At 41.4% G+C, this 27,171-nt stretch overlaps 3 protein-coding genes across 10 annotated transcripts in view; 2 read left to right on the top strand and 1 right to left on the bottom strand.

Annotated features, from left to right (window-relative positions):
• The window catches only part of JAM2 (junctional adhesion molecule 2), a 78,704-nt gene extending 75,606 nt beyond the window's left edge, over nucleotides 1-3,098 (top strand). Inside the window, exon 10 of the mRNA XM_015133082.3 lies at nucleotides 196-3,098. Within this exon, the coding sequence (XP_014988568.1) occupies nucleotides 196-228 (33 nt within the window). The 3' untranslated portion in view covers nucleotides 229-3,098. The remainder of the gene's footprint in view (nucleotides 1-195) is intronic.
• A 6,736-nt stretch (nucleotides 3,099-9,834) lies between these two features.
• Nucleotides 9,835-20,537, bottom strand: ATP5PF (ATP synthase peripheral stalk subunit F6). Of its 2 annotated transcripts, none has more exons than NM_001257938.1 (4): nucleotides 20,306-20,537; nucleotides 14,932-15,108; nucleotides 10,582-10,706; nucleotides 9,835-10,030 (listed from the first exon to the last, which is right to left on the bottom strand). In NM_001257938.1, the coding sequence occupies exons 2-4, from the start codon at nucleotides 15,093-15,095 to the stop codon at nucleotides 9,993-9,995; spliced, it is 327 nt and encodes a 108-aa protein (NP_001244867.1). In that variant the 5' UTR covers nucleotides 15,096-15,108; nucleotides 20,306-20,537; the 3' UTR covers nucleotides 9,835-9,992. The 2 variants fall into 2 exon arrangements, with proteins under 2 accessions (NP_001244867.1, XP_014988542.1); XM_015133056.3 differs by having other exon boundaries at nucleotides 9,898-10,030; nucleotides 20,442-20,507.
• Nucleotides 9,852-27,171, top strand: part of GABPA (GA binding protein transcription factor subunit alpha) — a 47,950-nt gene continuing 30,630 nt past the window's right edge. The window contains 5 exon segments of one of the 7 annotated variants that reach the window (NM_001266585.1): nucleotides 9,852-10,030; nucleotides 10,582-10,705; nucleotides 14,931-15,108; nucleotides 20,442-21,031; nucleotides 27,045-27,147. In NM_001266585.1, coding sequence (NP_001253514.1) covers nucleotides 27,071-27,147 — 77 coding nt within the window. In that variant the 5' untranslated portion in view covers nucleotides 9,852-10,030; nucleotides 10,582-10,705; nucleotides 14,931-15,108; nucleotides 20,442-21,031; nucleotides 27,045-27,070. 7 annotated transcript variants of the gene reach the window in all.

The raw sequence follows: 27,171 nt of genomic DNA, 5'->3' as shown, positions 1-27,171 counted from the left end.
CTGAGATCGTGCCACTGCACTCCAGCCTGAGCAACAGAGCAAGACTCTGTCTCAAAAAATAAATAAGATAAATAAATAAATACTGGTTTTTACCTGTAAAATTCTTACAATAAATATAGCTTGATATTCATAAGATTTATGTTTCTTTAAATACGAGTTAATATATTTAAACTTGTTTTTTCTTTCTTTTCCTAGGATTTCAAGCACACAAAATCCTTTATAATTTAAAGACTCCACTTTTGAGATACACCAAAACCACCGTTGTTACACAAATTATTAAACTATTATAAAACTCTGCTTTGTCTGACATTTGCAAAGAGGTACATGAGGAAATGAAAGTGGTATTTCATTTTAATTTTTATGACTACTAACTCACCTGAACTTGTTATTTTAAACAAATAGTTCTGTCCACACCTAAAATACAGTCTGGCTTCTTGTGTCTGGACTAAGTTAAAAGAATCAAAATACTTTGTAATATTCTGGGCTTTGGCAACTGTTAACCATATCCTAACGTCTAGAGAACGTTACTAAAATGTAACATACTGATTGTGAAGTTAATCCACAGATCATGAAAATATAAATCAGACTCTGAGCGAGAGTCTGATTTAGGGCATCCAACAAATACTCTGACAGATGCAAAAGGAACCTCTGGTCTCATTTCTGCCAGACTCCTCTTTTCTCCCCTCATATCATCTTATTCCGATGCTCGTTCATCACTAACGTATCCACAGAAAAGAGGAAGCGGGATGGGTCTTAGGCCTGAGGATTTGCACTTAGTGTTTACTTCCATTCCTGAGAACTAAAAGCAACATCAAAAGAAATACCTAATGGCTGGAGCCCACAGGTGTGCACCACAGGATTCGCCTGGTGTGTGTCACTGATTTCTTCATTAAATGTAATTTTGACGGTCAAACACAAACCAAAGTGGCTTATTTCACCCCTACTGCTGCTTGCCACTGCTTCCTTCTCGTAAGATTTCTTTGAAGAGGATCAGTGACCTTGGCATCAGAACTCACCACTGGAGGCTACACAAGTTTGCAGATACCTTTCCCTGCAGGAGTGGTGACTTCACATCCTTCTGTCTCTAAAAATTGTGCAGTGACATTCCGGGTCAAGTTCCTTGGTCAGGGGTTGCCAATTCTGCTTTTGGAAAAGGAGGGATGTGGAGGGAAGAAGTAATTGTCTACAAGGAAGATGAGATGAGAAAGCTCACTGACTCCCTGCATCTGGTACCCCTCTTGATACATAGTGGGCATATGGAGAAATGGCTCAAATGAAAAGTGGGTCTAATGTGGGTTTCTCAACTGATGAACCACAAAAGCCTCCAGCTACTATTACAATGTGAAAATTCCAATGATCCATTTACCAGAGCAGTTAGACTATGTTAAAAATGCATATCATCTGTAACTTCTTTTAATTACCGAATTGATATTAAAAACAAAACATGGCTAAGGCATGTCCTGTTCTGGGCAAATCGGGATGAAAAGGTCACTTGCTACCTTTGACAACTATGAACATGGTTAATCTTCTTTCTTTTTTTTTTGAGACAGTCTCACTCTGTTGCCCAGGCAGGAGTGCAGTGGCACAATCTTGGCTCACTGCAACATCTGCCTCCCCTCCGCCTGCCAGGTTCAAGCAATTCTCCTGCCTCAGCCTCCCAAGTAGCTGAGATTACAGGCATGTACCACCACACCTGGCTAATTTTTGTAATTTTAGTAGAGACGGGTTTCACCATGTTGGCCAGGCTGGTCTCGAACTTCTGACCTCAAATGATCCACCCGCCTCAGCCTCCCGAAGTGCTGGGATTACAACCATGAGCCACCGCACTCGGCAGGTTAATCTTCTTTCAAAAGAATCTTATCTTTCTACCCAATTGGCAAAGCAAATCCTCAGGATTCACTGAGCAAATGGATTAAGCACCCACTGAGTGCCTAGCATGTGCCTGGACACCAGGCCACTGGGAAGATGCTCCCCCTTTGACTTAGCTGTGACATTCTATGTGTCTCACCAGATCCCTTCCTGGAGGTTGGGCTTCTGTAACATGGCTCTGCCTCCAAAATCAAATTTTCACCACATGATCAGGGATCAGCAAATATTTTTTGTAAAGAGCCAGAAAGTAGATATTTTAAGTCATAAGGTCCTTGTTAACAACTACTTGACTCTGCCATTGTAGCACAAAGGCAGCCACAGCCAAAATAAGCAAGCAGTCATGTCTGTGTTCCAATAAGACTTTATTTACAAAAACAGCAGGCACAGACAAGATTTGGCCCACAGGCATAGATTCCCAACTCATGGTGGTGAAGGACAGAAAAAAACACCTGTTTACAAGCTTTTGTAAGAAATTAGGCTAAATATTACCTGTTTTGGTTGGAAGATTTCTTTGGTTTGAGGAATGCTTTCCTCTTGCCTTGGCATGCCAAGAGGATAGATGACTCTGAACGACGCCTCTTCAGACATACCTGTCATCACACGAGATAAACTTCTTCAGTTTAAATGACACAAATCCACATTGTGGAGGGAAAATATGTAGTGCCTTAGCTTCACTAATAGTTGTAAAACTTCTTTTGAAGACATCAAAGGCTAGAGGATTCATTTTATGCAGTGTGAACATCTAACACTCTCTGTGTCAAATATATATTGTACATTACCTTAAACTATTGTAATAGCTAGGTAACAATCCTTGTATAAAGAATGTTTTCTCCCACACAAAGGGCACAGTATTGAGCACTAATTTCCTAATTATTAAAAGTACATGTATGTATCTGTGGGTCACTGGTGTCCAGACTTGTATTTCCATTTGTGTTTACTTGAGGAATTTGAACACTAACAATTGGTAAAATCCCATTGTAATTCTTACAGCATTTTGACTTTACTTTCTTGCAGTGAATTGTGTTGTGTAAAGATTTGGGCTTTAAAATCTTTATTAGCAAGCTTTGTTTTGTTTTCATTATTGTTGCTGTTGTAACCAGATTTAATTTATTTTTAGTTGGAGGTTTGACCTAGCTAAATCTGGACCAATTGTTTTTCAATACAACTTTGCAAAGAACGTCCTTCGTCCACAGGTGGCTTTGTTTGATTAAAGTCTACACTAATAAAAATAGCTGAACTTGTTAAACTTTTTAGCCCCATATAACAGTGCAGGGAAAGAGTCATCCACCTATTGTTATTCATCAAACCCAGGAAACTACACCCTTTTACCTTCTGTAGCTACAAGGCTAGCTGCTGGTTAGCTGTTTAAGATTAGAATCTCATCATCTCTGTTTGGATGGCTGCCAACTTCTCAAATGCTGAGAAAAATGCTCTGAAAATAAAAAGCAAAAACTATTTATTGAACACTTCATATATGTCAGAGGTGGAGATGGATGGGGGTGAGGATGCATAAAACCTCATTCATCTCAACGATACTATAAAGTGGGTAATGCCATCATTTTGCAGATGAGGAAACGGTTACTGACTTGCCAAGTTCACGGAGCTGAGGAGCGAGGAATCAGGGTCTGTGGGGACCCAGATCAGTCTGATCCAGGATGTTTCACACACCATGTTTTTCTCTACCCCATGATTTCCTTTTAAATTCCTTGTTGTTATTGTTGAGATGGGGTTTTGCTCTGTCACTGGAGCGCAGTGCCACAATCATGGCTTCCTACAGCTTCGACTTCCCAGGCTCAAGTGATTCCCCCAGCTCAGCCTCCCAAATAGGTGAAGCCACAGGTGTGCGTCATGCCCAGGTAATCGTTTATTTATTATATTTTATTTTTGTAGAAGCAAGGTCTTGCCATGTTGCCAGGCTGGTCTCAAACTCCTGGACTCAAGCGCTCCTCCCTCTTCGGCCTCCAAAACTGCCAGCATTACTATAGGCCTGAGCCCGGTCCTTTTACTGATTGATTGATTGATTGATTGAGATGGAGTCTCGCTCTGTCACCAGGCTGGAGTGCAGTGGCATGATCTCGGCTCATTGCAACCTCCAGGGTTCAAGCAATTCTCCTGCCTCAGTCTCCCAAGCAGCTGGGACTACAGGTGTGCACCACCACACTTAGCTAATTTTTGTGGTTTTAGTAGAGACGGGGTTTCACCATGTTGGCCAGGATGGTTTTGATCTCTTGACCTCGTGATCTGCCCACCTCGGCCTCCCAAAGTGCTGGGATTACAGGCATAAGCCACCATGCCCAGCCAAGCCCAGTCCTTTTAAATTCTTGTGTTATTCTCTGTCACTTTCCCTTCATCCTCAGTTATCTCTGGCCCCTCCACGGCCTTCCAGTCTGTCAGACAAAATGCCTTTTTGTCGTGCCTTCCCCCCAAACCAGTCTAAATACCACAGTGGACCATTTCATTCTCTTCCACTCTCCTGTCATTCTCCGAAGATGCCCAAATCTCTAATATTATTTTGAAAAATATTGAGGCTAACCAGGATGAATGCATTTAAATCCTATCACCACTACTGCCCCCTCCTATCTCTAAATCTCTCCATCTTTAGCCTCCCATTTACATTGACTACATCATTCATTGTCTTATTCGATTCTTCAGTCTTTCACCCTTTTATCTCAGGCTTTCACTACTATCTCAACTTTTGTCTCCTGGGAACTTCTACCCTCAAGTACCCTCTCACAACATCAATCTCTCCAGTTCCAAAGGCTCCTTTTCCCTCTAATCTCTTCTTCCCCCCACCCCGTCCATTAATTTGCCCCATTTCTCTCAAACCATGTCAACTCCCTTCTTCCTTCCCCTGGCTAAAACCCTTTCACTCTTCCTTTACCTGGTCTATCACAAAATCTAAACTCCTCAGCCTGGAATTCAAGGTTTCCCACCCATCAGAGACACATCCCGTCATATTGCCACAGCCTATGTATTCAGCTACATGTTCTACTAACGTCTTTGGTTGCCTTATGCACCCATTAAACTGAGCTATGGTCATTTTCTCTTAACCTGTTTTTCCCCCTCCTCTATACATTTACTTATAATACCCCATCCACCTGGAATGCTAATTCTCGTAAACACAAGACTTGTATATTCTATCTACTCATTAAGAGACAGGTCAAATTCCACCCCCTCTAGGACAGCCTTCTCTCATTTCCTCTGCTGGAAAAGGTTTCTTTCTTCTCTGAATTTCCGTAACCCTTGATTCACTTACTGGTTTCTATCCCATGATAGGAATGAACATGTTTGACACCCCTACCAATCTGGAAGCATTTTGAGAAAAGAACCATGTTTTACACAACCTTATAAGACCCAAATAATTTAACAGCATCTAACACGTGGTTGGCATTTAATAAGTGATAAATGAATTTTTCAAAATCAAAGGAACACTTGTCAAAGAGCAAATTTAGCATTTAATTATAAAATTTCCCCATAAATTGTTAGAATATTAATAAATGATTATATTCTGAAATATGTAATTACAATAGTTATCTAATATGTGAAGTTACAAAACTGTTCCATGAATGAAGGTTGGATAGAAACTATTTCTTATACCAGTCTTTTAGCAATTAGACATGAATTTCCACACAGTTCTTAAGAAGCTCTTCAAATATTTTTCCAACTTTAAAATTTTAAAATTTAATTTTCCATCTTTTGTTTTCTCTTTTTGGAACACTTTTAGCGTTAACAACTGGTTAAGAAATCCAAGGTAAACTAAAAGCTTTCATTTGTGATACTTTCAATATTTGTTTACTTTTCAATATATGCCAAGTTTTTACTTGACCAGGTTTGAAAAAATGTAAGACAAACTAGAGTGTAAAATGTCTTTTTACTTTCTACCAAGAAAATGCTCTCAAAACAAGTGAAGAGTGTGTGTCAACAAAGGACCTGTTTAACTTCTTTGAAACTGAAAGTAGGCTGTTTCAAAGCTCCATCTCATGATCCCTTTATTTTCAACTTCAAGTGTGCTATTTATAAAGTTTCTTAAAGATGGTATAAAAATAGAGATTTACCAAGAGCTATAGTTGGAGTCCTAAAGTTGCTTATGCTTTTTTTTTTTTTTTTTTTTTTTTTTTTGAGATAGAGTCTCGCTCTGTCACCCAGGTTGGAGTGCAGTGGTGCAATCTTGGCTCACTGCAGCCTCCTGAGGTGCAGTTCACGCGATTCTCATGCCTCAGCCTCCTGAGTAGCCAGGATTACTTGCACTGGCCATCATGCCTGGTTAATTTTTGTATTTTTAGTAGAGACAGGGTTTCGCCATGTTGGCCAGGCTGGTCTTGAACTCCTGACCTCAGTGATCTGCCTACCTCAGTCTCCCAAAGTGTTGGGATTACAGGCGTGAGCCACTGCACCCAGCTAACTTCTTTTCATTCTCAAACTTTCTTTCCAAATATTTACTATAGAATTTAACTACTGATAAATTGAAGTTACTGTAGGTTAAGAAACATTTTATTTCTAAATTTTAGGATAACATATACCAAAGAGAATGAATAAGCATCTCTTTACAAAGATGTTATATTCATGTAACAGGATGTTAACTGGGACTTTCTCTGTTGCTCAAAGACTAAAAACAAGTATCCCACTTTCGAGGGAAAATGAAGGCTGGACGCAGTGGCTCACACCTGTAATCCCAGCACTTTGGAAGGCTGACGTGGGAGGATCATTTGAATCTAGAAGTTTGAGAACAGCATGGACAACACAGTGAGACTGTCTCAAAAAATTTAAGAACTAGCTGGGTGTGGTGACATGCGCCTGTAGTCCCAGCTACTCGGGAGGCTGAGACAGGAGGATCACTTGAGCCCAGGAGGTTGAGGCTGCAGTGAGCTATGATCACACCACTGCAACTTTAGCCTGGGCAAAAGAGTGACTTTGTTTCAAAAAAAGAAAATGAAAAATACATTGGGTATAAATACCCCTTCACTGTTCATGAAGAGACAGCTACCCTGAAATAATTACTCCAGTCCACCACTACTCTTTACCCTTCACCTCATCACACAGTCCTTATAAGCTGAAGTGTATATGGATGCATTTGGGATGGGAAGGAATGAGGGGACAGAAAGAGACAAAGAATGAGTTTGCCAAAGTCATAAGGAGTACTATTCCTCAAGTCACCCCCAAGGGAAGTAAAGAGAATGTTTAAGAGAATCACTTGCAAAAACTGAAGGCACCTGCCAAGGAAACAGGAGCTATTTGAGCCGATGGAAAGAGAGCTGGAAAAAAATATCAAGAAGAGGGGGAGGGCCAGGCGTGGTAGTGTGTGCCTACAGCACCAGCTACTCTGGAGGCTGAATTGGGGGGATTGCTTAAGCCCAGGAATTCAAGGCTGCAGTGAGCTATGATCAAGCCACTGCCTGGGCAACAGAACAAAAGCCCATCTCTTTAAAAAAAAAAAAAAAAAGGTGAGCGAAGTAGGGGAGGATGGTGAAACACCTGTTTTCCCAAGATTTCTTAGGTCAAGGACATGAGTGTCCCGTGGGTCCAGTAGGCACCACTGGAAGTAGCTGGCCTTGAGCCTTCTTGCCAGTGCCTCCCCAGAGCAAACATCGGAAACAGTGTGTACTTATCATTCCAGTGGGAGCTAAGGGGAGTTTGAAGGGAGTAGGAGTGAATCTGCCATTTAAGAGAATGGAATCTGTACGACTGGGAAGACCTCCTCGGCCACAGGGCCCCCCACAAGAACTCATACATGCACCTTACTAGAGACCTAGCATTTGGAAGGCTGCTACTACCCCAGGAGCAGCAACAATCAGAGAAACAGTAACAGCCAAAAACAAACAAAAAAAGCCTACACTGAATGTTAAATAAGTAAAAATTGCCAAGCCTTCTTGGGTTACTATTAAAGGTAGTGCTATGTAAGTAACAGACACATGTCCCTTTCTAGTTCTCCTTACCTCTCCTCAACTCAAATTTCCTCTTCGTGTAAGGACACCAGTCAGATAGGATTAAGACCTACCCTAAAGGTCTCATTTTAACTTAAAGTCCCTATCTCCAAATAGTCACATTATGAGGTAGTGGAAGTTGGGCTTCAATTCAATCAAGTATGAATTTTGGGGAAACACAATTCAGTTCATAACACCAGGCAAGGGGGAAAATAGCCATTTTATATAACCACAAGCCTGAGATCGTTTGTCATAATCACATAAAGTGGTTCTGAATGGTTAAGTGCAGGACAAGGAGTGACCTGGCAGGCTGAATTGCTGCACAAAGGCCAGCGTTTGCAGGGTTGGAGCAGTCTAGCCAAAAAGAGGAAGGGACTCTGAGGAAGATGAAGCCTTGGTTAAGATCCCTGACTCACAGCACCACAAGAGGTTCAGCTGGAAAACAGGGAGTGCTTGCCTGACCAAAAGTTAAATGTAAATGCACAGCCCTGTAATATAAGGCACGAGAATAGGATGCTTCCTACAGTCAAACAGAACCCTGTTTCAATAATGAACAGAGAGACTGGGATATTCAAGCAATTCTACAGTTGTGAGACAAGTAAAAAATGTGTTAATGAGATAAGTATGTGTTAGCTGATAAAAGGTAAAATTCAGCTAAACTCTGAATGAAGAAGGAGGTAGAGACAGGGAGAGGAAGCATATGCAGAAAAGGTCAGTTTGTTCTCTACTGACTGGCAGTTCCAGCTGACACAAGACGGCTTTGCAGCCACAGGTGGGTGGAGGAGAGCTGTTTCAGGGTAGGTTAGAGGAAGACCCTGGGTCAACTAGACTTCCGTGATTACCTTTAGATAGTGCCATAATTAAATACCCGATTCTCTGTTCCAACGCCTGCAATTATTTAAGTAAAAGTAGTTCAACTGCTCTGTCACTGCTTAGCCACATTTGAAGAAAAGTGGGCTGTTTCTTCCTACTGTACTGCCCTCCCCAATTCCTTCTCTACACAGCATATTAATCGTATCTACATAATTAGGAAATATCTGTAGATCTTTCAAAAAGGAATCCCCAGCAGGTTTTGCCTTCAGCTATAGTATGCCATAATAAAAATCTATTCCCTTTGGCCCAGGCACAGTGACTCAAGCCTGTAATCGCAACACTTTGGGAGGCTGAGGCAGGTGGATCACCTAAGGTCAAGAGTTTGAGACCAGCCTGGCCAACATGGTGAAACCCTGTCTTTACTAAAAATACAAAAATTAGCCAGGCATGGTGGCGCACACCTGTAATCCCAGCTACCCGGGAGGCTGAGGCAGGAGAACTGCTTGAACCTGGGTAACATAGCAAGATTCCATCTCCGAAAAAAAAAAAAAAACAAAAAAAAAACACTGTTGGCTTCACACTTTTACAGAAAATCTTAAAGATCTATTAAAGACCTATATTTAACACATATCAGAGATATTGTCAAATACTAATAAGACATGGCTGTTTTTCCTTTAAAATTTACTTTTTTGTAAGCCTGATTTTGACCATTAAAAAAATTTTTTTTAAGTAACTTCCTTGAGAGCCAGTTATAGTCACTAAAATTTTGACCATGTCTGATATGACACTTATCTAGAATGTATCTGTTGGAACTCTTCTTATTAGGACAAAACAACACCATATAGTTTACTCTTTAAAAGTAAGTTCCTTTATAGAACCCCATTCATCCCTACCTTTCCCTCATCAATCTGAACAGAATTGTAACATACACTGTGACCTGCAAGCAAAGATGAGGGACCTGGGTTACTAGGAGAAAATTATTTAACATTTGAGGAGATCAAAGTTAAAACACAATAGATGTTCCAGGACATATAAAAAAATTACACTCAGATTTCTGAGAAAGCTATGACAAAGAATTTATAAACCATTTCTTCATGTTCTAAAGGAAGGGTAACATCCCTCCACGACAAGCAGGGTTATGGGCGAGTTGTGCCCAATTTATCCAAGGTCTTCATCTGCTTAATTATAACCAAATGAAAGGATCTAAAAACATCCGTAACAAACAGCACTTAACTCATTAAGAACACACTCAACATCACCAAATAATTTATTTGGACTCAGAATTAAAAGAACATTTGACAGTTATGAAATGCATGTTTATTCTGAAACATCTAACTAGTTGTACAGCTAACCCATGACAAATTACCAGATTAATTTTACTTTATTTCTTCAGGCCGGGGGTTTTTCGATGACTTCAAATTTGGGATCTAAGAAGAAGGGAAAAAAAGGGTCAAGCTTAGCTATACTGCAGGAAAATGGATTATGTAAAATGCTCAAGATTTAACTCATCAATCTTCTGATTTTGTTAGTAAATATCTACTGTTTGTAAACATTTACATAGAAATATAGCTAAACATTTATGCAACACTTTCTATGAGCCATGCATTCCATTAATTGACTTTGCATATATTATGTCATTTAACTACATATGCAGAAGATACTATAATTCTCCCCAACTGTCAGATGAGGAAATATGCAACAGTTAATTACTCAAGATTACACAACTGAAAGTGATTGTCAGGATTCAGGATCAGGCAATTCAATTTCAGATCCCCACCATTTAATCGCTATGTTATGTGATTTCCGATACTGCTCTTATTCTAATGGCAAACATTTAGCCGACAGCTTCTCAGGCACACATCATGGTCCTAATAAATTCACGTTAACACTGTCAATTCGATTCTCCAAAAATCCAAGTAAGGGTAAATATTCTTCACTTATCCCCCACAAGAATGAATCTGTGATTCACAAGATGTACCTTCAAATTTGAAGGTGGGAAATGTATTCATGTCTGCTTTACCAAACATTTGCTTGAGCTTAAAAAGCTCCTTCTCCAGCTCTTGCTGATACTCTGGACCAGTATCAACAGGTCCTCCAGATGTCCTGTTAAGTAAATGAGCAAACAAAAATTAATTTTATGTACTAGTTTACTAAAACAAAATTACTCTTCACCACATTTCAATAGATCTTTTTTTTTTTTTCTTTTTTGAGACGGAGTCTTGCTTGGTTGCCAGGCTAGAGTGCAGTGGCACGATCTTGGCTCTCTGCAACCTCCAACTCCCTGGTTCAAGTGATTCTCCTGCCTCAACCTCCTGAGTAGCTGGGACTACAAGGCGCCGCCACCACACCCAGCTAATTTTTGTATTTTTAGTAGAGAGGGGGTTTCACCATGTTGACCAGGATGGTCTTGATCACCTGACCTTGTGATTCGCCCGCCTCGGCCTCCCAAAGTGCTGGGATTAAGGGCGTGAGCCACCACACCCAGCCAATAGACCTTTTTAAAGCATTCATGTAGTCGAAGAAAAAACTTCAGAAAGAAAAGAAGTATTTCCACTTCAATTTCAATTCAAACTATTTTATTATGATGAGGTTTCACATAAATGAGGTAACTTCAAACAAATATCTAACATTCAAGGTTTCTTAGTATCACAGACACTTAAGTCAGAATTTCTCAGGGTCTAAGCTCCAGTAAGGTGTATCATTAAGTCTACGGGCTCTGGAGTCAAAGACTGGTTCCATTTGAGTGTAAGTTCAACTATTCAGCAACTGTGTAAACCTGAGCAAGGCACAGAGCCTCTAAATTTTAGTTTCCACATCTAAACATGAAGTTCCTACCAAACAAGGGTGTAAACGCACACATACCTCTAAGCACAGTGCCCAGCACACAGTGAATACTCAATTATTATCTACTATTATCATTTGCTTTAAGTCAGCCATCACTAAATGGCTTTTAAAGAACTTAGTAACTTTTAAGTTTCTACAATAGGGGTTCTATTAAAGAAGCAAATTATTTCCTACCCTCAGAGATTTTGCAATTTAGAAGAAAAAAATTACATGTTTATAAATATTTATGCTGTAAAGGAGTGATGTGGTGAGCTTCAAAGACATGGTTTAACAAAAAGCTATTCAAGTTGAGGAAGAGATCACTTTTGCTAAGCTAATCAGGGAAAATTTCATTTTAAAAAGGTGGCATTTGAGAAACATCAGGCATTTGGGGCCAGGGTTTATTTTGAGACCTTCTAAGATGGAAAAAGCAAAGACATAGAGGTGGTAAAGGATTGACTATATGTGGGGAATGCTAAGGAGTCTAGATGGAAAAATCAGCAAACCCCAGATCATGAGAGGCCTGGAATGTTAGGCCTGGGAGTTTGTATTTTATTTTATTTGCTAAGCAATAAAATGACAAAATTAGATGTGTGCAGTTTGGGAAAATAAATATAGCATCATGGACCAGCAGCAGGGCCAATTGGGTCCAATTAATTATTTGAAGAAATTCTTCTGTTTTTGTCATAAATATTACTGCCTACCTGGCAATGAACAATATTCTAAACGTAAAAAAAAAATGTATACGTGAAAATTCCTTCAAGGGTAATAACATTTTTACACATGCCTATGATCAAAGTATAGAGTCTTATTTAAGTTAAAGAACGTGCACAAAAAAATACATAGGTGGCTCCAATTTAAGAACTTGTTAACAATGTTTCTTGTTAGAGATCCAATTTTCTTTCAGATTAGCACTGTCCAATAGAACTTTTTGTGATGTTAGAAATATTCTCTGTCTGTGTTGTCCAATATGGTAGCCACTAGCCATATCTGGCTATTGAGTGCTAGAAATAGAGCTAACATGTATGAGAAAATGAGAAACTGAATTTATATATACATTTAATTGTAATTAGAATTTGAATAGTCTCATGGATAATGACAACCGAAATGGACAGTGTGGTTCTAAATAGATCCTTCAACTAGATACTCTAATACTGGTTACTGATGGATGATGGCTATTTTAACTTTAATATGCACTCTTGTGATAAAAAGAGGCCAGAAATCATCTACCTCCTCAAATGAATGTAAGTCTTGCTGCTTATCTTGTTTATTACTATATCCCTAGGCTCTCACATGGTGACATGGTGACTGGGACAAAGCAGTCACTCAGAAGACACTTGTTCATTTCACTAGCAAATACTAGGCACGCTAATGTACTGAATCATTTAATTTTTATAATATCCTATGAAATGGGTAAGTACTATCATCATCCCCATTTTAGTAAGAGAAAACTGTCCTACAGAAGGTAAACCTGCCCGAGGTCATAGAGCTCATTAGTGGCTGTGCTGGATGCCAGCCCAGGGTCTATCCTCAGAACTCTCCATGTATGTGTTTGCACAAACGAATCAATGACCCACAAACAAGACTCCTTAGATTTCGGGTACACCTAAGAATTCACTTCTTACTAGATAGGCTTTTAAGGACAGTTAAAATGATGCGAACAGCATCAATACTATAACGTAACACCACATTTGGACAGAAGACACTCAAAATTCCCTGACGAGTCCTGTACATCTGGTTACTTCATAGCATGATTTTTGGCAAATTCTAACTGTCAGCCTTGGTTTTCTCATATATAAAACTGGGGTAACATCTATAGGGTTGTCAAAGCACATAGTAACTTACTACATTTTTAATCCCTTCACTATTTCTCCTCAGTTTTGGCAACAGTAACACCTTTGTTAGTTACCTCGCCTCAAAAGTCGGTTTTCTTTTATTGTTCCCTCTCCTCTTCCTCTCCAGCAGCTCACCAAAACCAGTCATCAGTGTTTCAATGTCTTGACTCTGTCACTTTTACATTATCACTGCTATGAAGTCAAGGTTCTCATCAACTAATGTTTAGGTTACATTTTGCTAACATATCTATCTTTGCTCTCTTCCCATTTCAAACCTAAGTTATCCTCCTAATTCAGAGTAATCTTCCATCCCCACAGTCATGTTCAAAAAGCTTTAATTTCTCATGAATGCCTACCACATATCTTACTTGCTCAGTCTATAATCAAGGCCTTCCATAATCCCTCATTCTAACCCTATACCATCCTTATACTCTTCATATACCCTATACTTCAGGGAAACAGAATTATACCATTCACCAAATGTATCTTGTGCTTTCTAGTTTTCATGCCTTAGTTCACACCATTTTTTCCTCCTAAAAGATACTCTCCTCCTACCCTCATTTATCTGTCCAACCTTCATACACTGATCTTTAGAACCTAGCGTAAACCCCTGGGTTTAGTGTCTACTGAAGGCCTCCTGTGGGTTTGAGAACCATTTCATGCTATAAGCAAAATCATGTTTGTTTCTTTAAACTGGGAAGATGATCCACAGTTGTCCATGAGATTCTCAAGAGGGATGAATACCCAAACACTGCCTTCCAAAAAGCCTCTAAAATGCCTCTAGCTGGAAAGCAGTATTCTTTCCTATGAACTCCCCAAGCACTCAACATTTCCCTATCTTAGCACCTAACTCATTTTACCTTATATTGTATTTATTTGCTTACTAGCTTTCTACTCCTGTCAGACTTTAAGAATATTGTAAAAAAATGCCCTGTGGCCCATCACAGTTAACAGCCAAGTGCTTTACACACAGTAGACAACTATATGAAAGAAAATGGAACTATGAATTGATGCACATCACTCTTCCTAAGACTTGGGCTTTGGACCTGATGACGGCTAAGGTGGTCATTCATTTCCAAAACTAGGGTTCTACAATTGTTTTTCTTGGACTTACATTATGTCATTTCAGAGTCTTTTGTCCTTTAATATATATTCTCAGAGATCTTAACTATGGAAACAGCGTTTTAAAAAAAAGAGCTGTGCTTATACATTTCTCCCAAATTACGAGGTCACAGAAAGGCCGCTAAATTGAGGGCTAAAATATACTATGATAATACATTTTTCCCCAATTAGTTTTATGATCTTAGGCTAATTAATGTCTAAGGGAGTTACTTCTTTCAAACTTAGCTGCTAAATGATTTCCAAGACCCTCTGTATTTCTATGAATTGATGTGGTTTATAATATATGACATTAAAGTAAGGATATATTTGAAATGGCAATAGATTTAATAGGATTTTCCCTTATAACTAGTACGAGGAAGATACAGTTTATGACTTAAAAAAATCAAGATCCTTACCTTCTTTTTTGAGGGCACCTAATGAACCTCTGTGTCAGAGATGAGCTCAGTGAAGGTCTGACACTTTCAAATACCACATCATTTTTTATTACCACCTTGGAGCTTACATACTTTGAATATTTATATTTACACTGTAGTTATTTATTCACTTACTGTCGCTTAGATTTGTATTCTCTAATCTTGTCCACAAAGAGTTTCTGTACAGGATCAAGTTCCTTATTAAATGCTACTGCTGTAACACCAATGTTCCTCCGAAAATGGACTGAGACTGCTGACCGAATGATAGAGGAGAACCTGAAGAGCCTCTGAAGAATCATGCTGATTCTGTTACTGAAAACAAGCATCAGAAATGTTAATATACTTATCAGAAATCACCTCTAAAAATATCATGAGATTCAAATTCTACTAATTGCTACAGAATTACATCATATCAGATCTCAGTCTATACCTGACCACAGTTCCCTTCTCCTCCTCATTCCCCATTGCAAGATTTTTAGGTCTTAACCAAAAGTCCCTGGGATATAGGAACAGTTAAAAACTCAGGCCTGAAGCTTCATCAAGGTTAGAGCACAAAATGTGAGGTGAGGTATTTCTTCTCCCTTGAACTTAGTCTTGGATCAGAGAAAACAGTAGAGGTAGACTGTTGCAACACTGTCCACTCCTAACAGGAAAAACACACTGGTCCCCAAACTGATGTACAAGGTTTCCCATGCCTCAGCCAGGCATGATAACCTGAAAGCATGGACTTCTCAGGCCCATAGAGGCAGAAACTGCTCTGTCCGTTACAACAGGATTCCAGCTGTTTAAGAATACTGTAACAACTAAATCAAAGTCCAGAAGAACCAGCAAAGAAAAACAGCAGCCATACCAAATGAGCTGTGCATGACACGGGGGCGGGGCTGGCAGTCCAATTTTACCAGTGAAATAAATTGGTGAAGGAGATGGAAGCCTGAACTTTATAAATAAGGACTTATGGCCAGGTGCTGTGGCTCATGCCTGTAATCCCAGCACTTTGGGAGGCCGAGGCGGGCAGATCACCTGAGGTCGGGAGTTCGAGACCAGTCTGACCAACATAGAGAAACCCCGTCTCTACTAAAAATACAAAAATTAGCTGGGCGTGGTGGGGCACGCCTGTAATCCCAGCTACTCAGGAGGCTGAGGCAGGCAGAAGAATCGCTTGAACCCGGGAAGCAGAGGTTACAGTGGGCCGAAATCATGCCATTACACTCCAGCCTGGGCAACGAGAGCAAAACTCCATATAAAAAAAAAAACAAAAAATAAAGACTTAAAGACTTTCGAATCCCACGACTTCCTTAAGCTAAAATATATTATTTTCTAACTAAAACATTTCAGTAGAGGACAATCCCTGTTGAGATTTACTTTAGTGATTTAAAGATCAAATGCAAAAAGTATTCCAAATTACAACAAATAGGTGTAAACAGGAATTCTAGAAGAAAAGGAATAAAGAGGGCCAAGCGCGGTGGCTTGTCTGTGTAATCCTAGCACTTTGGGAGGCCAAGGCAGGTAGATCACTTGAGGTCAGAGGTTTGAGACCAGCCTGTCCAACATGGTGAAACTCTGTCTCCACTAAAAATACAAAAATAAATTAATCCCAGCTACTTGGGAGGCTCAGGCAGGAGAATCGCTTGAACTAAGGAGGTGGAGGTTGCAGGGAGCCCAGATCACACCACTGCACTCCAGCCTGGATGACAGGGCAAGACTCCAACTCAAAAGGTTAAAAAAAAAAAAAAAAAAAAAGGAGTGAGAGACCATAAATAATTAGAAGAATACATTTTTCTCAGATCAAGGCCGAGTCTATACATTGACAGGGCTTGCCAAACCCCATATTGGAATGGTGACAAAATGCTCACAATGCACCACAGCCTGGTAAAATTTCTGCATCATTTTTTTTTTTTGAGACAGGGTCTCACTCTGTTGCCCAGGCTGAACACAGCTCGTTACAGCCTCGACCTCCTGTACTCATGCAATCCTTCCACCTTAGCCTCCCAAGCAGATGGGAGCACACTTGTGTGCCATCACACCAGGCTAATGTTTACTTTTATTTTTTTGTAGAGACAAAGTCTTGCCATATTGCCCTGGCTGGTAAAATTTCTGAATCGAGTGAAAACCTGATATGCTAACATGCTTGCATGCCTTCCCAAATTTCCTAATGACAATACCAGTCATCATCATGTTGACACTGGACTTCTACTAAGTCATAATAGGACTAGTGGAAGTATACACGCTATGTTTTTGGTCTAAAGTAATACAGAAATTAGATATAAGTATTTAGAGGTCAGGCGAGGTGGCTCACCTCCCAGCACTTTGGGAGGCTGAGATGGGAGAATCACTTGAGGCCAGGAGTTTGAAACCAGCCTGGCCAACATGGTGAAACCCTGTCTCTACTATTAAAAAAAAAAAAAAAAAATTAGCCAGGCATGGGCACACCTGTCATCCCAGCTACTCGGGAGGCTGAGGCAGGAGAATCACTTGAACTTGGGAAGTGGAGGTTGCAGTGAGCCAGGATCACACCACTGCACTCCAGCCTGGCCTACAGAGCAAGAGCCTGTCTCAAAACAAAGAAATTAGAAATAAGCATTTAGAAACTTATAACGACTCAAGAGGTAATTTGTTTGCTGAATTTAAAAATAAAAAAAATAGAGCTTATGAACCGGGTGTGGTGGCTCATGCCTGTAATCCCAGAACTTTGGGAGGCTGAGGAGGGAGGATTGTTTGAACTCAGGAGTTCAAGACCAGACTGGGAAACATGGAGAGAACCTGTCTCTAAAAAATTAGACATTGTATTTTAAGTGACTTCATTGTTTTGTTTTTTAAATTTCATTTCTTTTGTAATTCATTTTCACTGTACTCAAAAGTGTCCACAAGAGCGGGTGTGAGAATGGCCCTTTACCACTGACAGTTTGAGAAGCACTAGCTAGAAAACTGTAGAGTAGCACAATAGTTCTCAAAATGGGGTTGGGGGTGGGGGAAGAGGTGAGATTTTCCCTCCATGGAGACATCTGGCAATGTCTTTAGACATTTTTGGTTGTTCTCACCAAGCTGAGTGCTACTGGCCTATAATGAGTACAAAGCCAGGAATGCTGCCAAACACTCTATAACGACAATAACAGCCCTCTCACCCACAAGAATTATCTGGTCATAATGTCAATAATGCCAGGGTTGACAAACTCTGGAATGGCATGTAAAAATTATCAAAAGAAATCCTACAATGAGCCAGGTGCAGTGGCTGATGCCTGTAATCCCAGCACTTTGGGAGACCAAGGCAGGAGGATCACTTGAGCCCAGAAATTCAAGACCAGCCTAGGCAACATAGTGTGACCTCATCTCTAAAAAAAACCAAAACAGCCAGGTGTGGTGGTGAGTGCCTGTAGTCCCAGGTACTTGGAAGGCTGAGGCAGGAGGATCACTTGAGCTTGTTAGGTAGAGGCTGCAGTGTGCTGTGATTGTACCACTGCATTCCAGCCTAGGTTACAGAGTGAAACCCTGTCAAGAAGGAGGAGGGGAGGGGAGGGCAGGGGAGGGCAGGGGAGGGGAGGGCAGGGGAGGGCAGGGGAGGGGAGGGCAGGGGAGGGGAGGGCAGGGGAGGGCAGAGGAGGGGAGGAGAGGGGAGGGCAGGGGAGGGGAGGGCAGGGGAGGGGAGGAGAGTCCAACAATCAGGCCGGGCACGACGGCTCACGCCTGTAATCCCAGCACTTTGTTGTAATCCCAGCATTTTGGGAGGCCAAGGTGGGCGGATCACCTGAGGTAGGGAGTTCGAGATCAGCCTGACCAACATGGAGAAATCTGTCTCTAAAAATACAAAATTAGCTGGGAGTGGTGGCACATGCCTGTAATCCCAGCTACTGAGGAGGCTGAGGCAGGAGAATCGCTTGAACCCAGGAGGCAGAGGTTGCAGTGAGCCAAGATCGTGCCATTGCACTCCAGCCTGGGCAACAACAGCGAAACTCTGTCTCAAAAAAAAAAAAAAAAAAAAGAAATCCTACAATCAATACAATCAAAATATGCTTCACCTGAATGAAAGCAAAGTATTTGAAGAAATTAAAGAATTCATAACATATCACTTTTATACCCCATTAGGGAAAAACACTTGAGAAAAGGCTACAAGCAAACAACAAATGACCTTTCATAAGGTCATGTGCCACTTATTAGCATTCCTATGTTTAAACATACAGAAACTGAGGATTAGCATTATCTGGTCAAAGTTACACAGCAAAATCTAACTTAACACAAATATGTAAAAAAAACAAAAAATTGTGCAACTCAATGCCTACTTTCCTTTCTAGCAAACTAAGGACATGCTTAACATTCAGCAATAAGTTCACCCAACATTTGCTCAGCCCCATATACTGTGTAAAGTACTTCCATATATATCCTCTCCTTGTACCCTTACAGCAATACTCTTAAAAGAGTTAGAAGAAAGTGTTCTTATCCCTGCTTTACGTATGATAAAACTATATCTAAGAAAGGTGAAGCTGCACATAGTCACACAGTTAATTTGCTCTAAGTCTGACTGCAGATGTTATTCCTGCTACAACATGGGTAAACTTCACTTTCATAGCTTCAATTATCTAAGTGCCTATGATTCCCTAATCGCATTTCTAATTTTAGTATTCATCCTGAACCCCAAATCTATACACAGTATTCAACAGTTCTCGTCTCCCTTATAAGTTCTACGAACTCATCCAAAGAACAAACACATAATCTCATATCAAAACTTGTTCCTTCTCCTTTAATCATTTTCATTTTTTTCACTGATCAGTGAATGCGCATTGTCCACTGACACGCAGAAGATAGTCATTACACAAATGGCTGTGAAATACCACCTGCCATAAATTCTCCATTCCAGTACCATCGGGTGCCACAAGAGAATATGATAGCGTCTGACATGATCAGAAAGACTGGGGAAGGCAACAGTAAGAAAACACTAGTCTGAGCAGAGGCCTCGTCGTGGGCGGGGACATGGTTCTCCTATTTATAGTGATGACTGACCGGCCATAGGTTAGTAGGTTCGCTGCCTCGTCAGTGCACATTCCTAAGAACAATCCATAAAGTCGCCTAACGAAGTGTTAGCACTATCATCGTTTTTAGGTGGGATGCAAACTTTCAAGATTGTAACTATTCTTTTCCCTCTTATGGTGCCCGTTCTGCCTAAGTAGCTTAGACGGTCCCGTGCGCCCGGGTAGGCCTGGCCGAAAACCTCTCCCGCGCGCCTGACCTTGGGTTGCCCCAACCAGGATGCGGGCCCGAGACCCCCAGGCCTCCCTTACCCCCGCGCCGCCCCATTAGCCCTCAGAGAGGGTATCGATCTTATTTCTGGGTCTAGGCAAACTCCCAGGTCTAGAAACGTAGAGGTCAGCTGTGACCCCGGGCCAAGCAGCGCAGGTATCCAGGACACAGAGCTGCTCTCTCCTAGTAGAGTAAAGGTGAGAGGCAGCCCAGGCCTCGTGAAGAAACCCAGAACTGGAGTCCCAAGAGGCCACGCTGATCTAGCTACCCTCCCAGTCACCTTGCACTCAGTCCCGAGCTGCCAAAGCCTCCGCCGCCACCGCCACCGCTCTACTTCCGGCCCTGGCTCCGCCCCCACACGCCTACCCGCCATCGCAATGCATTATGGGCCGCCGTTTCAGTCGGTCGACGCTCACCGGACAGGAAGCGTCTCGGAGACAGTCTGCGACCGGACGGGTCTAGGTGAGACAGAAGCCAAACAGGAGGAGGAAGTGGAGGGTAAGTGCTTCCGGGTCCCCTGGCAAAGCCTCCGCCATCTTTTCTTCCCCTAATTTGACCCGTTCTTTTTCCCCTCCTTGAAACCTTGCTCTGTACGCATGCGCCCTTTGACTGGCCTTTCCCCTAGTTCAAGCTCCCCTCCGAGTCAGCGTCCTGTTCGTTAGGGTTATCGAGGTGTATAATGGTGCAGGGAAAGTGAGACTATGTAAAACAGAGCGGATTGGGGCGTTGTGCTTCCTTGTGCCTCGTGAGCCTCCGTTGCCTTGGGCGTTCGTTTTGCGCACCCTGCTGGGAGTTGTAGTCCTGGACCCGGAGGTGCCTGGGAGGCGGGAGGGGGGTTGGGGCTTCTCAGCGCCGATTCCGCGGGAAGGGCCCTGGGGCCTCACACTTGTAGTCGCGGGAGCTGCAGGTCTTACCCGGAGAGACACTGCACGTGGAGCCCGCGCCGCTGCCGTTCTTAGCCGGCTCTGGAGTGCGGGCGGGGGCAACAGGGCCGATTCCGGAGTGGGTGAGTGCGGCCTCCGGGGAGGAGGGGAACGCGGGCCCGCGCGGGCCGGCCTCGTTCCGGGGCCTTTTCTCCCACAGCGGCCCCCCCGCGGCCGCCTCTGTGTTTTGTTTCCGCTGGTCCCCGACGCTGTGACTCCCATTTCCGTTTGTGGAGACTTGAGGGAGTCGGGTGGGGAGGGGCGGGAGAGGCTGTGCGGGGAGCGAAGGGGAGGGGCGGGGGGCGAGCGGCCTGGAACCCGGGGGGACCGGGCGCCGCCGGGACCCGCGCCGGACGGGTCGCCTGTCGCCGCTCCCTCCCTTCCGCGTCCCCTCCTCGCCGGTCCACACTCCGCCGCAGTCTCAGCCTGCTCAGCTGGGATGTGGTCCTGATGCCCCCAGATTTTAAGAGCAAAAGGCAGACCCTGTCTCATCGCGGGACTCAGCGATTCACTCACTTCAAATCCAGTGTCTTTGTAGAACAACACAGTTACACGAAAATCATTTATCAGCGTATATGGTAGTCATCTGGGTTTGGGTTTTTTTGTGTTTGTTTTTAAGCGAGGAAGTAAACCAAGGAGATAACAATGGGTTGTCTACTTTTAAAGTTTTTTGTGTGCTGGAAGACACGCTGTGTGTGCGTGTTTGGATTTAGGGACCCCAGTTTGATCGGGTTAGCGACCAAGAGGTCAGTGCCTAATATTGCACTGCAAGATTATTAGAAATGTAGACATAAAGTTCACTTCATAAATAGTTTCCACTAATAGCAGTAGAGCTGACTCGTGAGAGGAGCAAAGATTTAGCAGGATTCACTTGAGCGAATTGTAGAACGAGGCGGTGATAACATTCCTAGGTAGTGTTATCTTGAACTTCAGAAGAAACCGCTCAACTCTTCAGCAGTTGCTTGAGGGGCCAGCCTGTCTCTCAAGGTTCCCTCCAGGCTTTCCAAGCTGCTTTATTTTTAGACAGACAGTGACGCTGGGTGGACTTAAGTCAGTTTTACCTGAATTGTGTATACAAGAGCATCTGTCATGAGGCATGTATGGTAATGAAGTAATTAAATCGTGAGCTAGATGTTAGGTTGAAGTAAGTCATCAGACCGAGTAGTAAGTTAAAACTGTTGACTTTAGCCTTCCCTCAACTCTTTATATATAAAACTCCAAACCTATGGAAAAATTGGGGGAAAAAATCATACAGTGAACACCCATATACCCTTCACCTGGGGGTCCAAACTGTTAATCTTTCACTGTATGTACTTTGTCTTCATATTAAATAGATGTGCATGCTTTGCTTTTTCTTAACTGCTACCTTTATTTTTGAAATAAAAATGTCTTTTAATTTCCTCAGACACTGAAAAGCATTTATTTAATAACTTAGGAAAATGTGCAGTAAATTTCGCAGGTACTCCCACACTCCACTTATATTTATAATATAGTGGGAAAAAATGTTCTAAGTTCTGTAATTAATAACGCACTCCAATGAAGGACAATTCTCAAATTTATCTGTAATTTCAAAAGGGAATGTTACATCTGTCTGTATTTTAAAAGACACTAGCTGTTCCCAGAATTTTTCGTTAAATTCAAGTTCAGTTTGTATCCCATCTTGTGAAACATTCCGAACCCCAGCTTGGATTTAATCCAGCAGAACCAGAGTGTCAGTGAAAGTATATGAAATTGTTCTGTGCATTTCTGGCGGGGGCAGCCCTTAGATGGAGAAACTGCTAGTAATTTTCTCTCAGTTTTCCTAAGTGTTGACGTAGAAGCCTGGGGAATTAGTTTCAGAAAAAGAGATAAGACTCACTCAAAAACTGATATGTAAGATTGGGACTATTTCTCAAATCTCTGTTTTGCTTCTCTAGACTAAGCATAGATAGAGAACCTGGAGAGAAAGATCATTTAAGAGACTGAGTAATATTTTTTGAAAGATCATTTAAGAAACTGAGTTTTTTATATGTGTGTATATATATATATATATTTTTCCCTCCAAAAGGGCATGAGTTTTTGTTTTGTTTTTTTCTCTATTTGGCACTTTCGAGGGATTGGTCTATAAATTTTTTGAAAGATCATATGATACATTTCTTTGTAGCAACTTCCTATTTTAGTGTTTATATTAGGGGAGCCCCAGGTGTCCCTGTTGACAAGTCATTAGGGCCGCTTCTCAGCCTCTGGCTACATCATATGCTTTTTTTTCTATTTTGCCAAAGTTTCCAGAAAATTATGTTTTCTAATCATTAAAAAATGGGTTGTGGAGATGAGAGTGGACCTCTTTATAAGCCCTGAAAATAAGTGATTTTTTAAAGTGCTATTCTGCTGCAAACCTGATTCTCACTGTTTTCTGTAAACAACAGTTTTTTATAATTTATTTATTTTGTGGGGACGTTATTTCCTTTTAATCAGTACTAAAATTCCATAGTGTATGCTTTCTCCGTGTTTTCTTTGATTAATACTTTCTTAACATAGACACTTGGATTGGCACCAGCTGTCACCAACAAAGCTGCCCTGAGCATTATCAGTCAATCCTGTTAAGCAATTGGAGAATTTTTCTGGAATGCTGAGTTAGGGCTGAACTTGCTGGGTTGCAGGTGTAAGTATGCTCGATACACTTTTCTGCAGAATGTCTACACCTGTGTGCACCGCAGCTGCAGAGACACGGGAATCTTACGTTCCTGCTAACTGCTCTCGTTATTTAACTTTCTGACCTTTGCCGCCTCCCCCGTGCCCCAACACACACACACGCAGTATAAAGTGGTACTTTCTTGTTTTAAATTGAACTTTTGAATGATTTGAATTTGGGCATTTTTTTGTATCATGAGTTATTTTGGTTTCCCTTTATGTGAAAATCCTTTTCCTAGGCTTTGGCTACTTTTCTAATTTGTCCCTTTTTTTGGTTATCAAATTCCAGGCCATTGTCTATTCCATTGTCACTTTTGGGTATTGGAAATACCTTCCCATTCTGTAGCCTGTCTATGGAACATAAATCTTGATTTTTATGTAATCAGATTTTTCTCGTTACGGTTATGTTCTTGGAATTTTATTTAAGAAATCCTTTTCTATCCTGAGACCACAAAAATGTCCCCACCATTTTCTTCTGTTTCATAGTTTTGCCTTTTATGTTTAATCCTTTAAGGCATCTGTAGTTCATTTTATATGGTGTGAAATAGTTCTTATTCATTTATTCAACACATATTGGTGGAGTGCCTGCTGAATATCTGCACCTGTGTGTACCACACAGTACCACTCTTCAGAGTACTTTGTATATATCTGTGAACACATATTCCTGCCCTGTGAAGCTTATGTTGTCCTTCAAGGTAGATCCCTACTGGTTTTCCACCTGTTTTCTTTAGCACTCAGGTTGAATTCCACAATTTTACACATAGCACCAGTTGAGGAATAGGCTTTATTGGAGAAAGGGAAGGCTTATTAGGCCAGCATCAGCAAGAAAAAAGAAAACCAGAGGGTCTTCATTTTTTCATCATCCCTAAAAGAAGCCTGCTGGAACCTGTGCAGTCTGCCAGATAGGCGTGTGAACGGAGCCTGCGCAGTCTGCTCCATGTGCATGCGTCCAGCCCATTGGAGAACCTTACCCTTTTATTGTTTGTCCTTTAAGGACAAGCCTGAGAGCAACGTTAATTATGTGGGGAAAATTAGATCATTTTGTATCAGGCAGTCTAGATTTGGATGCTAGCTATTTGTCAAAAAACCAGCTACCCCAGAGTTGGAGATATTGAGAACTGAGGAGAGTTATAGCCCTTTCGAAAGTGGAAAGGGAGACAGTTTGTTAATGTGAGTGTGACAAAGTATGCAAATTTAGTGGCTTAAAAACACCACCAGTTTATTATCTTACAGTTTTGGAGTCAAATATGAAGTAGGTCTGTGGGCTAAAATGAGGTGTTGCCAGTCCTGTTTTTCTAAAGCCTTCCAAGGAGAATCTGTTCCTCGTCTAGCTTTCAGGAGCTACCTGCATGCCTTGGCTGATAGCTCCTTTCCTCCATCTTCAAAGCCAGTCGCAGCTAACCAGCAAGTCTTCACATTGAATCACTCTGGCCCTCTCTTCCAATTTCCTCTTCTACTTTTATGGACCTTCTACTTTTATTTAGTTATTTTAAGAGCCAGGGTCTCACTGTTGCCCAGGAGGGAGTGCAGTGGCGCGATCATCGTTGACTGCAGCCTCGACTCTTGGTCTCAAGCGATCTTCCCACTTCAGCCTCCCGAATAGCTAGGACTGCAGGTGCACACCACCATGCCTGGCTAATTTTAAAATATAGGAGACAGGTTCTTTTTATGTTGCCCAGGCTGGTCTTGAACTCATGGGTTCAAACATCCTCTCTCCTCGATCTCCCAAAGTGTTGGGATTACAGGTATGAGGCACCATATCTGGCCCAGCTGCGTTTTAAAAACGATCACACTCTGGCTGTTTTATTGGCTGAGAATAGACTGGGGGGGGGACAAGAGTGAACACAGGGACCTCCTTTAGGAGATTGTTGCAGTACTCCAGGTAAGGGGTGGTGGTGGCTGTGGTACTGATATACGCAATACAGAACCTATATTTGAACAACCATGGTTCATCCGCATCTGGAATGATACCTGCTTAGGTTGATACACCAGAACTGTGACATGGAGCCACAGGTGGTTTAGCGTCACCTCTGAATAGTGTTTGTATGAGATGGGGCTCAAAATAAGGTTGCTCTATGCAAAACATTTGAATGCAGTGCCTGATGCTCAGTGAGTAATGGTTATTAATACAAATGAATATTTAAATTCTTCATTTCGTCAAATCTTGTGAGTGGGAACACAACTGTTTTGTAAATGTCGGAATACCAAATTTAGTGGAGCATTCATTATAAAGGTACGCCTCTTTTTAGATGTGCCATACACTTTAACGTCTCAGAAGGTGCTGTGGACTGAAATTACATATGGAGTCCAAAGACAAATTTATTGACCTACAAGGGGGTAGTTAATAACAGAACCTGGTATTTAACAGTAGTAACACCTCAGAAATGTCCACAAAGAAATATCTATGTGTATATAGCTATTTGTGCATTACTTAGCATTTTTAAAATTCTAATGTTTTTGTATCAGTGGTTTTAAGCAATAGATAAAAATTTTACATTAGATAATTAAAAACTGAAGTAGTGGTTTGTTTAAAATAAAACCACATCTGAAAAAAAATCATTAAAAATTTTCTACTGTGTGTAATCAGGGAAATAATATGCATATCTATACTTTATTACTTTGTTTTGCTGTTTTATAATATTGCATTTATAACGGACATCATTTGTATCAAATCCTAGCTGATTAATTTGCATGTCATTGTATCAGTGTGATACTTTGCAGTAAATTATGCTACTAAGGTACAACTTTTAGCTGAATAAACATAGTTCATCTCCATGTTAAGCTTCAGGTTTGAATCTTTTATTGAGACTGAGTTGCTTTAATATAGTTAACAGACCCTTAACTTAATTTTGAGGTAACTTACTGATTGCGATTGGTCCCAAAAATATCCCAGTAAATCCAGTAGATTGATGAAGTTGTCATGTCAGGTTGATAAACACCAGTTTTTAAAAAAATTAATTTGTAAATGTCATTTGTGGATTTTCTTTATTTTATTTTTCCAACAGGGTCTCACTTTGTCGCCCATGCTGGAGTGCAGTGGTGCGATCATGGCTCACTGCAGCGGCAGCCTCCTGGGCTCAGGTGATCCTCCCATCTCAGCCTCCCAAGTATTAACAGCTGGGACTACAGGTGCGTGCCACCACGCCCTGCTAATTTTTGTATTTTTAGTAGAGACAGGATTTCGCCAAGTTACCCAGGCTGATTTCAAACTCCTGGGCTCAAGCAATCTGCCTGCCTTGGCCTCCCAAAGTGCTGGGGTTAGAGACATGAGCCACCACGCCCAGCTGATTTTCTTCTATGAGTAAAGACTACTTCCCCCTCTTCTGCTTGCCCTTTGCCTTTTATTTGAATTGGGTCTCTACTTCTTGTGTGTCGTTTCTGTTTATGTAGATAATTTTAAAGTATCTTAAAAAGTCACTCTTGCAGGACCGATCCTTTGAAATACTTCAGCCATGACTAAAAGAGAAGCAGAGGAGCTGATAGAAATTGAGATTGATGGAACAGAGAAACCAGAGTGCACAGAAGAAAGGTAGGTGTTTCTGAATTTTATCAT

This window comes from Macaca mulatta, chromosome 3 (genome assembly GCF_049350105.2).
Source record: "Macaca mulatta isolate MMU2019108-1 chromosome 3, T2T-MMU8v2.0, whole genome shotgun sequence".
In the NCBI taxonomy this organism is placed as follows: Eukaryota; Metazoa; Chordata; class Mammalia; order Primates; family Cercopithecidae; genus Macaca; species Macaca mulatta.
Note: the sequence above shows the minus strand (reverse complement) of the source record. Positions and strands in the feature narration are given on the sequence as shown.

Bases quoted from the DNA above. Each gene is read 5' to 3' on its own strand.
- ATP5PF (NM_001257938.1), bottom strand. From the start codon at position 15,095: ATGATTCTTCAGAGGCTCTTCAGGTTCTCCTCTATCATTCGGTCAGCA. The intron at 10,707-14,931 runs GTAAGTGAATAA...TTTACTTAACAG, and splicing joins GAATACAAATCTAAGCGACA to GACATCTGGAGGACCTGTTG. The intron at 10,031-10,581 runs GTACATCTTGTG...CCTTCTTCTTAG, and splicing joins TCCCACCTTCAAATTTGAAG to ATCCCAAATTTGAAGTCATC.